The 16,865-nt window shown below is 49.7% G+C and overlaps 1 protein-coding gene across 1 annotated transcript in view; it reads right to left on the bottom strand.

The window, feature by feature from the left end:
* The window catches only part of PAPPA2 (pappalysin 2), a 93,595-nt gene that overhangs the window by 29,102 nt on the left and 47,628 nt on the right, over positions 1–16,865 (bottom strand). The window contains exons 12-15 of the mRNA XM_040610851.1: positions 15,493–15,628; positions 15,031–15,250; positions 4,473–4,627; positions 1,980–2,174 (exon numbers count right to left, since the gene is read on the bottom strand). Of these exons, the coding sequence (XP_040466785.1) occupies positions 1,980–2,174; positions 4,473–4,627; positions 15,031–15,250; positions 15,493–15,628 (706 nt within the window). The remainder of the gene's footprint in view (positions 1–1,979; positions 2,175–4,472; positions 4,628–15,030; positions 15,251–15,492; positions 15,629–16,865) is intronic.

Genomic DNA, 16,865 nt, shown 5'->3' with positions numbered 1-16,865 from the left:
CAAATCTCCCCCAAACCTTCATTTAAACTTCTCCCTCTCTGGTGATGTCTCAGCATAACCTTCTGTGGGCTGGGGGCTTTTGTGAGTGACACCTGTCTGTCATATGTAGTTCAGCCCACCTTCATTCCCCCCCAGGTGCTTTTAGCAGCTTGTTCTTCCTACCCTTACAAGCTGTCATACCCTGAGCTACATGTGCAGCCCAAGATGGGAAGTGCCAGGAGGACAGTGGGAGACTTAAACTGGTGTGACTGGGAATTCAAACCACCCGTTACTAAAGCTTTGGGTTGAATATTACAGCCCAACTCTTTGTTGTCCCTCTAAAGAAAAAGGCATTTGGTAGACCCAGCTAATGGGTGGCCAAAACTGCACAGCTCTGGGTGTCTGTGGTAAGTGTCCAGGACTGCATCACCCACATGGTGGGGATGATGGATGGTTCACTGGGAACTGCTAAGCAAGAAAAAAAAGCTGGACTGGAGCAAATACTACTCTTCCTGCTGAGAGGTTTGGATCAGCAGGTTCCCAGTGCGGCCAGACTGCTCCACACTCCCTTCAAGAATCAGTTTCTTTTGATGGGGTCACTGCTCTGCCTACAACTGCTCTTGGACCATGCCGCCGCTCATTGCTTGAGTACCTGGCAGGCTGGCACTGCTGAGGGTCATCCCCCACACCCAAGCTCCATGCAGCCGTGTCATCCTTTCCTTGCCTATTCTTAGCATTTACTAGCCTTGAGAGCCTGCCTGTAAGGGGAGAGCAAGCATCAAGCACGTCCCTGCCTCACCAGCTCAGCCGAGTCGGCTGGACCTCAAAGAGTTCACCCACACGGCTCAGCAGCCTTGGCCAAGCGCCACCAGCCATCGTGTCAGCCACCAGAAGTCACCCAGGGCTATCCACCGAGGGGACGCCTTCCCACTGGGAGAGCACAGCAAACATCCTCTTGACTTCAGGGGGAACCAGAGGCAGCTGTGAGTGAAAGATCAGATGAAAGCCCTGCCCTCAGCTGACCCACCCAGGGCAACAGGCATCTTTTTGGGCAGGATGCAGGCTGTTGGGTCGTTGTTCACGTGCTACCCTTTGATCAGCCCACGCTGGGGATCTGCTGGCATCCCCTCTGTCATAAAATGAGACCTTAATTCTCCGCAGTTTTTGCTCCTTAGATTTAACTTTGAAAAAAAGAGGGGGGGAAAAAAAAAAAAAAAATTCATACAGTTCGGCTATAAATGTCTCCATAAAATAGGGCACCCATTAAAATGATTTGTTGTATGTGATTGTTCAGAGCAAAGGCACTGGTGGAAACTCACATAAAGTCCCAATGCTTGAAGCTGTCAAGGCAATTACTCCCGAAATCCCATCCAGCTCAGCCCTGTATAGACAGGAACAGTAGCTCTCTTTCTCCGCCTTGGCTTAAAAACATTCCTGCGGCTATCGATGGAGTCGGCAGAATGAAAGCCAGGCTATGGCATGTCTGGGGGACTGCTGTGTGTCTGGGTGGTGAACATCTCCCAGACTGCTCCGCAGCTGTGGGCATCAGTCTCTACAGCTTTATACAGCCCCTGGCCTCCTGAACCACAGGCTTTTCCACCGCCACCAGGCACTGAGCCACTTCTGGCTCTCTGAAGTCCTCCCTGTCTGCTCGTGCTGGCTGCCTCCACGCTTCTTGACTCCTTTGTGCCCATAGTACTGGAGGCTGCCAGACCTCACTGGCTATCAGAAGACATCCCTATACCCTGAGGTGGATGGATAAGGGCTGCCAGCCAAGGGATGGGAGTCAGAGGGAATAACCCCACACTATGGTATCTCCGCTCAAGGTGGTGGAAGGATGCCCACTATTTCAGGAAGTGTCTCAAGAGCCCACCTGCCTAGAAGAAGCCAAAATAGCTGGGAAGTTCAAAATAGCAATGCTCTGTTTGACCAGCTTAGGACAGGCACGGAAAGGTGGCACCGAAAAGGGTGGTTAAATCTCTCAGCGCTCCAGACCATACCTTGAAGCTTGGCTGGGTGGATGCAGGAGAAGGAGCATCTCTGCAGGTAGGTGGTCCCCTTGGGGCAGGAGAACTCAGCGTAGTACACGTGGGACTGGTCAGGGACACTGCAGTCGACAGGGTCACAAGTGACAGATCTGTCCCACTGTCCCGAGTTGCATGTCAGCACCACCTCCTGCTGCAGAGAAAGCAAGGCTCCATCAGACTCCTGTGAGTGAGCTTTAACCTACTGGTTTGCCACCACAGCAGAAAGGGCTGACCCAGGGCTCAGGACAAGGACAGCTTTCCCCCAGTGCCCCCTTTCTCCCAGCTCTAGACATGGAGTCACAAAGCCCTTACCTGTTCGTGGGGTGATGTTTGGGGTGTGAAAGTGGTGAATGACCCTTGGGGTAACGTGCAAGCCACCTGCACAAGAAACCTTCTGATTCTCGGTCTGTAACTGCTTGCATTCCAGAAAATGTTAGCTGCATGCACGCTGTCTGAGCAGTGCCAGAGCACTTTAAGGGAAAAAGGAAAATCCCTTCAAGATACACTACCCACCTTCTGAGCTACAAGTTATTCCCAGCTCGGTGTGCTGCAGTTTTCCCCTCTAAAAGATCAAATCTTACTTCAGCTGCTGACAGGCAGCTGTCCTGTTGATTGTTTTTCCCTAAACGCACCAATTCTCATGCCTCAGCCCACAGACCCCACTGAAATCAGAGGTTTGTATCACCTCATTTACAAATCCTAAATACATGGCCCGTCTTACACAGCTGGGGACTGCAAGAGAACTTAACCCCCAGTGATCCCACCACTAAATATGATCAACGTGTGCCACGGACTTCCTCAAAACAGTGGTGGGTGACCGTGTGCCGTGAGCAACCTGCTCTGGTGAAAGGTGTCCCCAGCCATGTCAGGGGGGCTGGACTAAGATGATCTTCTAAAGGTCCCTTCCAACCCCAACTGTGATTTCCACTCCCAAACCACTAACACCAGTCCTGCAGGCCTCTTTACCAGCTGAGTACAACCACGCTGCTTGGACAATCAAATGTGTGACCTGTCCTTCCAGCCAACATGTTTTGATTGAACCTGGACGTGGTGACTCTGAAGGACATTGCTAGATTTGGGTCTGGTACTCTTGGGTGTGCAACAGGATCATGGTGTAATTGATCCAAGCGGAGAGGATGCTCAGGGGAGAGTTGCGCGCATTTTCCTAAAATGCCTCAAGAAGAGTAGGGTCACATAGCCAAACCAGCAACATCACTGGAGGGCTCAGGGCAGGGCACTCGCAAGCTACCATCTGCTGTGACAGCCACATCGTGAAGCTCTGTCCAGAAGTTTCCCATCTCGCTGCCAAACACAGGAAAACTGTCACCCGAGGCAGATTTATTTTGTGCGGTTTCATTTCAGAGAACGGGAACATTTTGTTTTCCCTGGGCATGCCTTGGCCCACAGAGCTGTGTGGCCGTGTAATTAATAACCTCCCCCATGACGAGGGGCCAAGCGGTGCATCCCCAGCTGCCCCACTGCCCTTTCCAGCACCCATCTCTCCTTCGGCACACACCGATGGCTGCAGCACGGGAAACCTGCCCGCCCAGGCACCACGAGTGCTTGCAGCTCTCCAAGGAGAGGGAAGGTCCACCCTGCTGACATGGCCTGACTCTCCTCCATCTGTCTCCACCCCCTGCGAGTTCACGCTCTTGCTCAGGCTGGCACGGGGACCAGCTCAGCCCCGGAGACGCCTGTTACCCCTCCAGGAACAGCCTAAGGATGGGACACACTGTGCCCACAACCCTGCCAAGGTGACTGCGCAGACCCAAGGAAGCTCAGCTCCCAAGAACACATTGGTCCCAGGTCTCCTCTCCCAACAGCTAAAAGCCACGCTGGTTTGTAGCTTTTACAAGACATCCCCCAGCCCTATGGAAAGCGGGACAAACTCTTTCATAGTGACCTTTGCGCTGCCCCGCTGGCATGGGCAGCTTTATTGCAATGCAACACAAAGGAAGAAAAGCTCTCCGTGCTGTCGGCTGCCTCTAAATATAGTCGCTCCACAATGACTTCATTTTTTCCTGAGCCACTAACTTCAACTTTAAGAGAGAAAACATCCCAGGGATGTTTAACCCTCCCAGCAGCGCCGATCTGGAGAACAGAAACGTCTACCTCTCCCTCCATGGGAGTGCATCACCCTGGTTTAGGACACCCCCTGCAGCAGCTTTTAGCCTGGCAGAGACACGGTCTGCAGGCAGCACTGGGCTGGGAGATCTAGGACTGCAGCGAGGGAAGAGAGGGCTCTCCAGAGCAGGACCACCAGCACAGAAGTCCAGCACCACAGCCTCCATTGGGATGGCGTTTATTAAAAAAAGAAGCAAGGAGGTTAGGGCTGGAGATACAAGGTGTCCTGGGGTCATTCCAAACCACTTCATGGTGGTTCAATCTTTTTTAACTAGCACTCAGTCCAGCGAGATGGAAGGTCGCCCCCACCATGAGGTCCACTCACCCGCGTTGAGCCCAGGCTCTTCCCATTGCCAGAGCGTAGGATGAAGCCCTTTTCGCAGGTGATGGTGCACGCCATGTGCCGTGGGCTGTTGGAGGTACAGTTGAGGGTGGCAGCGTGAGCAAGCAGCGGCCGTGTGCAGCTTCCCGATCCTGCACAGGCACCGTGGACACAGCTATGGGGGAGAAGAGGAAAGAAATCAACAAGTGGATCCCCAAGGCTTCTTCAGCAAGGAGGGCTTCTCTCCAGGTGGCACCTGGATGGGATGCTGAGCAGGTCACAGATACCTACAGAGATGCGCACCTGACAATGATGCAAGGAGCGTTCGTTTTTTTGGACCTTGGCCCAACCCCAGCCAACACCTTCCCACAGACCATTGTGTCCTTCCAAGCTGATGGAAGGAGACACAGCCAACAATGGTTCTTCCAAAATCTGTGCTGTCTGGTGGGACTTTTCTGCCTACAGCCAGCTCCTCTGCCCCAGGGCGTGCTGAGTACATTGCATGGAGCCCGCACACAGCCTGGCACCAAAGGGGCTGGTGGTGCTCACTGCAAGTGGACCAAGAGAGCAAGAGGAAGGAGGTGACAGGGAGAGGGCAGGCAGATGACATATCCAGCAGGGCCACAACTCTCCCATGGCCAAAATGAGGAAGTTGGTGTCAGATGGTCCTCTCAAGCAGCACTCCTGAACGCACAAGGAGTAAGGCTACCAACAGCAGGCATTGTAGCACCCTCCCGAGACCTGCAGCTTTTTCAGCAGCAAGCTGGTCTCTACCACGTGACAATTTCTCATCTCCAATGTGCTCAAATCATACTGGACACCAGAGAACTTGTGGCAAGAGACCTGAAACTGCACTTTGCAATGCCGCAGGGAGTACACCTCACTCACATGTGTCCTCCCACACATACTCCGCTCACGCATGTCTCAGGCACTAGTGTTTGGGGACAGTGAGCAGCAAGAGATCTGCACTTCCCGAAGGCAACAAAGCCCAGACAGTAACACTGGGTGTTTCTCCTTCCTGCTAATTTCTGAATCCCACCTCAATTTCAGTCAGCCTTAGCTCAGAATAAGACAATATTTGCAGCAACAAGTGGTCAGGAAAAGATGAAGAAACTTTTTTAAAGCCTCTGCTGATAAAAGGGTCACGGGTATGTCAAAACCTGTATTAGACATCAGAGAATCCACAGAGGATTCTCCACCTGCAAGGAAAGGAGAAAGCTGGAGAAGAAACCTCTGCAGACATTAGGGAACCATCCACAAGATGTTCTTCAAACTGTGTCCAGTCCCCTCCAGACCTGGCAGTAGAGTTGCCTGAGCTTCACGTCCACACAGCTACACCACGCCCTGTGATGGAAGGTAGGAGCTGGACATTCTGCACCTGCCTCCTCCACCCCACTCTGCTTTGCTGGTCTTCAGCACCTCTGCTCTTCCCACAAGCCCATGTAGCATTTCAAGCCTGTCCACATTGATGCCATGCTCTTTGGGATCAAGACCACCTCAAGACACACCTGTCCAGCTCCACAGACTCAGCTGTGGCCACCAAGGTGAGATGTGCACCACCTCAAGTTACAGAAGGTCCCAGGGAAGCTTGCCATGTGTCACCTGTCCCTTGGGAATAGACAGCACCCCTCACCACAGCAGCTTCCCACCAGGGACCAGCTGTTAGGTACCACTGAGTTAAGCATCACAAGTAACCCCCTAGTGAAGAGGAGTGCTGGCCAGAGGACTATGGCCTCCATCAGTGAAATGCAGCCAGTAGATTAATTACCAGAGCACGGAACAGGCTGCCCAGAGAGGCTGTGGAGTCTCCTTCTCTAGAAACATCCAAAACCTGCCTGGTTGTGGTTCTGTGTGACCTGCCCTGGGTGAACCTGCTTTAGTAGGGGGTCAGACCAAACTATCTCCAGAGATCCCTTCCATCCCTGACCATTCTGTGATACCTGGGATAGAATAAGGCCAAAATATGGGGTTGACACGACAGCTCCCACAGGAAAACACCTTGGTTATCTGGTGGCTAGGCTCTATCTTCTACCAGGTTACATAGGTGCAAAAACTGACATCAGCCCTCCTGAGGCAGGGGCAGAGGTGCTGCAGCTTCAGGCAATAACTGGGGAGAGAAGGGAGGGAGCTGTACCCGACTGCCTCCCCTCCGCTCCCTGCTTTGCACGGGACTGCTGACAGCTTTTGCGCGCTGCATTTCACGCAGGGGAAGCAGAGGCAGCCTTTGCCTCTTGCCTTCGCTCAGTCTCTCCAGCCAAAGATGCACAGCTAGAAATCCCACAAACGACATACACACACAAAAAAATATATAAAAAAAAAATTAAAAAAAATATTGGTGCCGACACAGACATTAAGAGAACGCAATGTGCTGTTGACTCTGGACAAGTCCACCGAGCCAAAGACACGGTGGAAACCTGCAGGCCACAGCCCTGAAAGAGCCGGTGGGCACAGGAGGGGACCACAAAGAAGAACAAGAAGAAAGGGGCTGTTTTTTCAATGCAGACCTGTTTATGAAGTGAGAAATGGTTTCAGGGCAGCTGCTGCAAATTCTTTCACTAGCTTATATTTCCATTTGCTTCCTTTTTAAAGAATTTGTTTTATGAGCACAGCGTTTGTCAGGTCATTAGCTTCTGAGGGCATCTGGTACCAATTGTAGCCCTCTCCCCTCCCCTCCCCTCCCGCAGTCACCTTCTCTGGGCAGTTGCTTTGCTCCCTGCCTGTGCCCCCGGCACACGCATGCACACATGCTGCCGTCCCCGACTCCACCTCCCTGTGACAGAGTCACTGTCCTAAACCTCCTCATGTGTGTGTCTCTGCACACGCGTGTGCCAAAGGGGCTGAGCAGCCTTGGTCCCGCATCCCATCCTCTTCCTTACCAGCCATGGGCATGTGAGGAGACGCAGCTGGTGTGCAGCATCCCTCCTACCACAGTGCTACATCAACACAGCACCACAAGGAAGTCCTTACCCCTGCGTGCATCCGGGCACACGGAGGTTATCTGGCCAAATCACAGACCACATGTTTAGAAGTGAAGACGGGACATGAGCAGCGGGTTCACTGAGTGGCTGTAGGCTACAGGTCAGCTGGGTGGCCACACCAGGACCCCAAGACACATAACTTGGTCTGCTCATGATGTTGGGTTGAGTTACAGAGTGTGCGCCCATCACAGCAGCGGTTTGAGGGACAGTTGGTGGCACCCGCCAGGCACATCCAGCCAAGCCAAGCGCTTGGTTGGAGCAGCTCTGCTGGCACTGGTGGAGCAGCAGCACGTTGTTATTACATCACCAGTAACAAAGCACTGATCCTTTTCAGCACTACTGGGTGTATTTTGGTTTTCTACTGGCTCAGAAACATAACCAGCAATGCTTGTATAAAGTATTGATTAAAAGATCAGCAAGTTTCTTACTGTATTATTATATATGCAAAATGTTAACTAGATTAGTTGTACATAAGGGATTGATAATTATAGGGCATAACATCAAAATCTTTCTTTTTGTATACACCACACAAATACGCACACATTCTTTATGTGCATATAGATATATTTCAGAAATCACTAGCTTTCTCTTTGCCCAAAAGGTAACTAACTTATCACCATTTGCTCTGTGACTAACCCACAAATACACACTGGGTTTTATTTTGGAAATGATCTGAGACCTACCAACTAAGTTCTGACAAGTTGTTCTCATCCTATATGTAGCTTTGAAGTCTGGTGCTGCTATTCCAGACTTGAAGAGGGGCTCAAATCACTGAAAGCTGTCTGATTTTCTCAAATATATCAGTAAGCTTAACAAAAAAAAAAAAATATATATATATAATCTCTACTAACAAACTTTCCCTTGATGACTTCTTTTATTATTATCAACATCATCATGACTATCAGTGTAATACTCTGGGCCAAGACAACCTTGAGCCTGATGGCACAGAAAAGCAGGCAGGAAAAAAAAAAAAAAAAAGCCATGTAGCCCGGCCCCCACATGCCTTACCAGGGTTCGGGTAAAGTGATGGAATAAATCACTGCTCCCAGCCGCTGGAACAACCTAACGAAGGCTGGACGAGGAAATGGTGCAGTTAGCCCAGTTCTGATCTCAGCATGAAGGAGCTCTTTCTCCTTTTGATGATAAATGAAATTCCTGTATCGCAGCTGCAAACTCCTGACTTTTGCCCATTTCTGATTCAGGCCGTATAAGATGTGGGACGAGCCAATACATTGGTGGTTGTTGTTTTTTTTTTCCTGCATGAAACTTCCAAAAAATTTTCCATTTTTATCCCAGCATCTTTTGAAACTCAAACTAATGATTTGTCAACAACACTTTTACAAAATAGCAAGATTTTTCTTCTCTACTTATTCCACATCAGCACCAGCCTGTGTGATTTTCTGGGCTCACCAAGTCCCATAACTCATACATCAAAGAAAGTTTCAGATCTGGAAATTTGTGAAATTCTGCCTAGCAATGACCCTAACTGCTCTGGAATGATAAGAGCTTTGTTCTGAAATGTGACCAGTTCTATAAACCAGAACATAACTTTTCCTTTGAGATCCTTCATCTTTCTAGAACAAAAGCAGGAGGCGACTGCCAGCAATGAAGCACATGGAGCCCGAGGTGGCAATGCTGGCAGGGAGACATCATTTTATTGTGACAAACCCCAAATCCTGAAAAGCTGCAATTTTGCATTTTACAGCAATTATTTCATGGAACCCAGAAAAATATTGACGGATTTACCCAACTCAATGCTAAGCCAAGCCAAATACAGTGCAGCTGCCTAAAGTATAATAAATCACCCATAAATTGCTGTAGTATCTACCCAAACTTTCAACCCAAAGATTGCTGCTAAAACAACCCTTATCATCAAGCTCCAACTCTAACAGGGGAAAATCATTATAAGAAGTTCATCTCATCGTGCAAATTTTTGGGGAGGGGGGGGGGGGTTATAGAAGATGTTGATGGAAGGGTAAAGGCTTCAGCCAAATCTCCTGAAGTTAAAAGTAGTCACTGCATGTAGTCTGGTGGAGTCTGAATTGTAGCATTGAACACCAATGAGATAAAAAGTGTTTACCCCAATGTGGTCTAGCAAAAGAGAATAGCTAGGAAGTGAGAAAACGTGTTTTGGAAATACTTGGGAATTTCTCCCTTCAGGCATGTTTCTCACGAAGGGGAAAGGTCTCACTTTTCCAGTAAATCTGATGGCAACCATCCTTGTGGGAGCAGGCTACGTGTACAGACCCAACAGTGGTGATGCTTCTTGATTACGATCTTCATTGAGGTTGCCATCTCAAGAAAAGCTGTTTGCTTCTGTACGTGACTCCTAAAGAAACTTGGCAAAAAATAACATCCCTGTGAGTCATCGGCTGTCATCTACCTCACAGACAGAGAAGAGGCAACAGTAAGATGTCAAATGACCTGTTGGCTCCTCTATAGCCATAAAGGCAAAGGGAGAAGAAGCAAGAGCTGTTCGATCTTCATATATTTTCCAATTTCTTTCCATGTTTTTTTGCCGTTTGCTACATCAAAACACATTGGTAGAAGCACAGAAAATGAGGCTGAATGGGATGTCACGTTTGGTCCAGTCAGCTTCCCAGCTGAGGCAGGACAGACCATACCTGCATCACTCCTGAGGGCAGCTGGCCTGACTCCTTCCTGAAGGCAGACGGTCCACCTGCCCATTGCGAGGCCAGCACACAGGTGGGATTTACCTGCCAGTATTCCTCGAGGGTGCATATTCAGCTGTTCCAGAGAACACCTTTATCCATATCTGATCCCCACAACAACAGACTGTACCTCATTTCTGCCACCTCCTATCTTGTCCAGAGGAATTCACTTCTGATCCACATCCATCATCACGATGGACGTAGAAATAGCAGAGGGATTTCAAAAGGGAGCTGGCAAGCAGAAGCCACAGCTGGACTGCAAGACTTATGCTATAAGATTTAAGGATAAAAACGTATTTATCATGACAGAGAGAAGATAAGGAGAGGATCTGATCACTCTGTACAGACACAGATACACAGGAAAGTCACCTGCTGGCAGGAGGCACTTAGACCTTTCAACGGGGATGGAGCAAAAGCAACAACTTTCATATTGAAATAGGAGGCAAATTCCTCCGGAGAGGGTTACTGGATATAGAATAGCTCAGCAAGGGCGATGGTGGACTCATCACCTCCTGCAGCCTGTAACGTGAGATAAGAGAGCCTTCTAAAGGACATGTTTCATCCAGTTTCTGTGAAAAATGCCAGTGCCTGTACATGATGTTAGGGAAAGCAAGGCAGAATGGGGGCAGGCTGGCGGCAGTGGTACACCGAGGGCTTTGCAGGCAAACCTCAGGGTCTCCCAGCACTCGTTCCCTTCTTCAATGGACGTGGGAAGGAGGGAAGGGTTTGTGGGATTCATGCAATGCCCGTACTGGTAAGAGAATAAGGAATCAAGATCAAGCTTCAGGGTTTCGTCAGGAGCCATGCCAAGGTCAGGAAGAAAAGCTGCCTTGCACCTCACACAACTACTCTGTGTTGCAATTCACCTTCCCTCAATGTATTGGGGGTTGGCCATTCTTGGAACAAGTTTGTCAGACCAGGTGGCCCTTTCCATGAGGTGACACCAAGCACCTCATTTCTAAGCTGGTCAGCTGCCATGTTGGACTAGGGATCAAATTTGTGAAAAGCCTTTGTGTTGGGAGATATTTTTTTTCTAGGTGAGACTAGCCAGTGTCAGGGAAAGACAGAAGATGCCTTACACATCCTAAAAAAAGCCCATATGCAAAGCATTAAACTCCAGAAGGTGACTAGGCTGTAGAGAGCAAACAGAATGGGGCAGCCCATGAAAATAGTCCCTGTGCTCCGAGGGCTTCCCTTGTCACCTCCAGCTGGACACTGAAGCCACCAACTGAAGCAAATGATCAAGTCCTACAGTAGAGCCTTGGCAACTGCTGCTCGTCAGCCAGCCAGGGACCCACCAGAGAAGTGCTAGAGGTCAACGGGATTTAATGCCAGAGGAGAGGCACCTGGAGAAGTCTCAAGGGCAGAAGCAGAGGCCGAGGTGAGCCCATGCCCCAGGACAGCTGATCCTCAGATTCATTCTCAGGAGGCATTTTCCTCCAGGCCAAGGAGAAAGGATACGCGTGGTGCAGTGCAGTCACAGCCTGTTCTGATGAGGCTGCATTTGCCTGGCAGAGGCAGGGACCAGACCTTCAGGCGATACGCGAGGCAGACACAGCTCCCAAAGCCAGCTGCACCACCCCTGCAGAGCCTGGGCAGACGCTGGGAGGACGGAGTGGGGATGGAGGTACAACCTGACCCAAGCACAGCTCAGCCCATCAGAGGTGACCTTGGTATGCCCACATAAGGGTCAATCCACTTTGTGCATGGTCCCTGACCACAGGGCACCCTAGACCAGAGGGAAGGAAATGAAACACCAGCATCTCCACCCAGGGTCCCCACAAATTTTCACCCCAGCACAGACACAGTTCACAAGTTGATCCTTCATAAATTTGGCAGTTGAAAGAAAGAAAACAAGCCAAATAAAACCTACTTGGGAAATGGCCCTCTTCTCTTTCCTGGATAAAGTTTAGCAATTGAAAACATGTAAACAACGCTGCCCTCCATCTTATTTTGTCTCCCCAGCGTCCACTCTCCCTACAAAAGGAATCCAAACCAGACTCCTCTTGATGCACTAAACCCACTTTTGGGGGAGCAGAGGAGGGCACTCACACAGGAAAGACAAACACAATGCAGATTGCATTCTGTAGCACCTTTCCTGTTAACTTGCCAAGGCATTTCCCAGCATATGCTAACATAAAATAAAACACACTCAAAATAAAACCAAGCTAAAAATAAACATAACGGAGGAAATGAAAAATGTTCCCCTAGTTCAGTATATATCCTGTACCAAGGAAAACAGAAGGAACTGTGGCTCTGTTTTAAAATACAAAGAAAAGGATGAAAGCTGGAGAGTTTGAGTTTCCTGGGCGGAAACTCATTAAATGTCTGATTTCTACTTGACCTCGTAAAGTTGTGATTGCGTATAAAAAGCAAGGAAGAGCCCTGAGCTGCTGGCAGAGACAGTGGAGAAGGGGCTCCTGGTGCTGGTAGTGAGGTACGAGGGGCCGACACCGTGTTACTTTAGTCTGCAAGTGCTCTCAGTGCTTCAAGCGGGTCCGAAAGCAGAAGGCAACTCTTTTTTTTCAAAACAAGGGTGTACTTTCCTAGCCTGCTGCACCCTGACCTGCTGGAGATGGCTGCATTTCATCAGCAAAAACATAATCTCTTTCTTTTCCCCAGCCTGCAAAGCACTTCGGGATCTTTCAAGATGGAAGGTGCTACAGAAATACCAAGCCGTCATATATTTATTATTTTGGCAACGAGCATTTCTAGAATCAAGTCAGGAAACCTCATTTCTTTGTTGCTTTTGTTACTGTCCCTTTCTTGGGTTATTTTAGGAAAGCACTCACATGCATGTGCTGTATATATGAGATTGGGTGCATGTGAACACTCAATTCAATTCTTTACAGGAATAATACAGATCTTCTGTGATTTTTTACAGTCAAATGTCTCTAAACCTCTTAAGATTTTATATTCCCAGATTTTTATAGGGGATTTTTTTTCCCCCAGACTCCACCTGCCTTATAAGAAATGGATTATTAGCTGTTAAAAATAAGAATAGTGCTGTACAATAGTTTTGGAGCTGAAATCGATCTTAAAAATATAATAAGGGAAGGATACTTGGATGTTTCCTGACTCAACAGAGGCAGATCCTTTATTATTAGCGGGGCTACTGGAGGCTGTAAGCCTAACCTCCCTCTAAATATTCAAGCCTTTTGTCCAGAAAAGCAATGCTATATATAGCATTTCCTACTCCAAAAACTCTGGGGATCTGATTTACTCCAAGTGTTCGCTAAGGGCATGTGAGTAACCTGCAACTCAACATAGCGCAGCTAAGCCAAGGCCACAGGGAGCCCACGGGACAGCAGTGAGAGCAGGAGGCGGAGAAGACACAAAGATCCTGCTGGGTCCTGTCATGCCCATGCAAAGGGGACAACATGCAACTCTGTGCACTTCGGTGATACAGAAACGGGCTTGTACTTCATCTATAATGAGATTTTTAAGAGAGAACCATCTATTTTCCCCTCTGTTTGTCCCTATAGGAGCTTCTCCCCATCCATAGGTGATGCTCAGCTGTGTCCGGTCAGTCTGTTCCTCCTTACAGACACTTCCGAGGGGGAAGCTCTCAAGCAATGAGGGCTCAAAATTATTTTAAAGGATAAGAAAATGTAACTGAAAAACCACATCAGTTGGCTGGGGTCTTAGAAGCATGTGTGTGCATAGCTGTAATGGCTACCAGGAGGAAACAGACTGCATTTCAGGTGGATGCTGATCCTTTAATGTAAGGCTAGGAATAATATTTATATGCTGACTCACTAAGATTTATGTTTCTGTATAAATCACACATGCACTTAAAAAAAAAAAAAAAAAAAGTAAAAAGCAACTGCAGAATAGTCATGGCTTCCAGAACTCTACATAAATCAATTATACCGTGATCCCACAAGCTTTTAGACAAACACACGCACACTCATTTGTTATCAGGGATGTTCGTCCATCCAGGGCCATCAACAGAAGAAAAATGACAGTAGCAGTGATGCGATGACCCGAGCCAAAGCCCTTGACTCTTAATATCCCCACGGCTCCAGCAAAGCTTGGACCCAAAATCAGTGTTCCCAGTGGTATGGTATGAGTAATTGTCTGCACCAGAGCCCTGGATCGGCAGCACGCCTGTAACTTCAGGGAGCCCGGGGTCCCAAAGCCAAGCCACACTTGGCGGGTCTGGCTGTCGTCAGCCCCACTACCCCTCTAGGACAGAGCTGAGCACCATCCTTTCATTTCTCTTTGGGTCATGCCTCTGCTCAGCATGCTCTTTCTGCCACCTTTATTTAGTCTGGTTTGGACCATGGTCCTTCCCTGTCCTTTCCCCAGCACAACCCGCTCAGAGAGCAGCACCCATTCTGCAAATGCCACCTCTCGTTTGCAGCTTTAAGAAGACAGGTAGATGCCTGCAAGGGCTGGACATCAATAAATTAAAAAGTTGTTGCTACTATTATTGTTATCACCACATTATGATAGGGCAGTGTGAGACCTGGTGAGGAGCCCGGGATAGATGGGAGCCAGCACAGAGAGGAGGAGGACAGCTTCATCCCCACCTCCCACAATCTGGGGAAGACTGGAATGGATAGAGGTAGAGCTTGCAAAGCACATGCTGAAGAAGCCAACATTTCAGCTTCAGCAGCAGCCCTCAGTGGTAACCTCAGCAGAGGGAGCTTGGTTTTCCTACCAAGAACAGTCCCTTAATCCAGTTTTGTGCAGATGCACAGGCCATGTGCATGATCACACACAATTTTCCTGCCTTCCCCCCGAGCCAGCAAGATAAGTAAGCCAAGACTCATTACGCTGGATTTTCCAGCACCCCAAAAGCCACCTGAGAACAGTCCCAAAACACTCAGTGAGTAGATGAAAACTCCAGAACTGAAGCACAAAGCCCCAAAGGAGGGAGGCATTCTGAGTGCCAACTGGGAAGTGCTCCAAGGAGACCATACCTGCAGCACTGATCACCATGTCCCTCTTCGCGTTGCAGGAGACAGGTGGTGGGCTCAGAGGAGCCAGGCTGAGCTGAGGTCCGCAAGGCCACGGCTGCGATGCCCACGAGTGGGGAGGAGAAGTTGAGCAGCACTGAAGCAGCCTGGTGAGAAGGGTCCTCCTGGCCACGAGTCACATTGATGACAAGGGGGTTGTGCTGGCACGACAGGTCATACGTCCCTGCGAGATGGAGTAAAAAAAGAAGCCACTAGCTCAGCTCCAGAGATATTTTCTCTGGTTTTGATTTTCCTCCTCTGCTCCCCGCCACATCCCAACAGACTACCTCGGAAGCAGGAGATGCTGCAGGGTGGGGGACAGGGGACGCAGCACCCACTCCAGTGAGATATTGCAGTAACGGTGGGGGTTCCTGGTGTCCCTGTGGGGACAGCACAGACTGGTGCCACAGCCCATAGGTTGCTCACCCAAAGAGTGGTTCAGCCCATCTACATCGCTCAGCTGGACAGTGACCCTCGGCTTGTGTTGGTTGCTTGGGATGGTGCCATCAGAGGCCAGGAAGACCAGGAGGGAGGTGGGCACCGCAGGTCTCTCAAAGCACACCTGGACAGGAGGGCAAGAGAGACCCTGAGAGTGTGCATACCTAATACAGCCGTTCTGATCCCATACATGCAAAAGGGAGAGAAAGAGGGAGCGTGGTGGGAGAGCAGGAGCAGCCTTAGGGGGTCAGCGGCTGTGGATGTGCAGGGCAGCAAATGGGTGAGAAGAAAGTAGGGAAGGAAGGGTGCAGGGACAATCCTTTCCCTCCTGACTCCCCTTCGCTGCATGTATCAGTTCAGCCTCACCATAAATTTATAGCATCTTCCCAGCTTCCACACTTGCTGCTCTTATAATCCAGTAACTCACCTGGATAATGCCTTTTCTGCCCTCCCTTCACCAGGCTCCAACTCCCACCCCACATGGTGCTGGCTGGGCAAGGAAGGCACCCAGACAACACAGCTACTAGCACTGCCACTGAAATATTTCCATTAAAAAAAAAAACAAACCCAAAGGACAGCCCCAGTACCCAGAGTGACTGCAACCTATCCATCACCCAACACATGGCAAGATCTATAGGAAGAAGCCCTGTCTGCTCAGAAAGCCAACAGCTCCCCACTTGTCTACAGCCCCGAAGGCTACAGGAGGCAGCCAGGAAACTCACAGCATCAGTCACAGCAGGACAGATGTTCTTTGGAAGTAAGAAGATAGAAATGTTTTTCTCCCCCACCCTGGTACCCCCCCATCCAATGCAGAGATGTGTTTTGAGCAAGATCCACCCCATGGATTGTTTTTGTTGAGTGCTGATGTGGAGGTAGCCCAGAAAATCAAAGTGAAGGTGTATTTGGGAGGAGGACAAGTCCCAGCTGGCTGGGCACAGCCCAAAGAGCAGACTGTGGGAGCGGAGGGGACAACCACACAGTTTGTGATGGCAGCCCAGCCTCAGGGTGGTGCGTGCCACGCCAGGCATTGCTCACTCATGGGAGCAGAAGAAAACCTTGGACTTCATCCCAGGGCTCCCACCCTGCAGGGAGGTGCTCGGCAGCAAACGCCCCACGAGCGAGTCCCCACCATTGCTTACATGCTGGCTTGGCCAGGGCTTGCTCTGATGGAGGGCTGGCCCAGCTGCAAGGAGCAGACCAGGAGGCTCAAGCATTTTTGTTTGGTACCTCCCCACAGCCTCCCTTGCTGAGAAAAGTAGGGAGAGATGGGAGAAGAAACAGGAAAGCGAGAAGGGAGGAAAGGAAAGCACGAAGAGAAGAAAGCCGAAGAAGAGCCAGCAGTGCTCACAGCCTGCTCGGAG

The sequence above is a fragment of the Falco naumanni genome, chromosome 11 (assembly GCF_017639655.2).
Source record: "Falco naumanni isolate bFalNau1 chromosome 11, bFalNau1.pat, whole genome shotgun sequence".
NCBI lineage: Eukaryota > Metazoa > Chordata > Aves > Falconiformes > Falconidae > Falco > Falco naumanni.
Note: the sequence above shows the minus strand (reverse complement) of the source record. Positions and strands in the feature narration are given on the sequence as shown.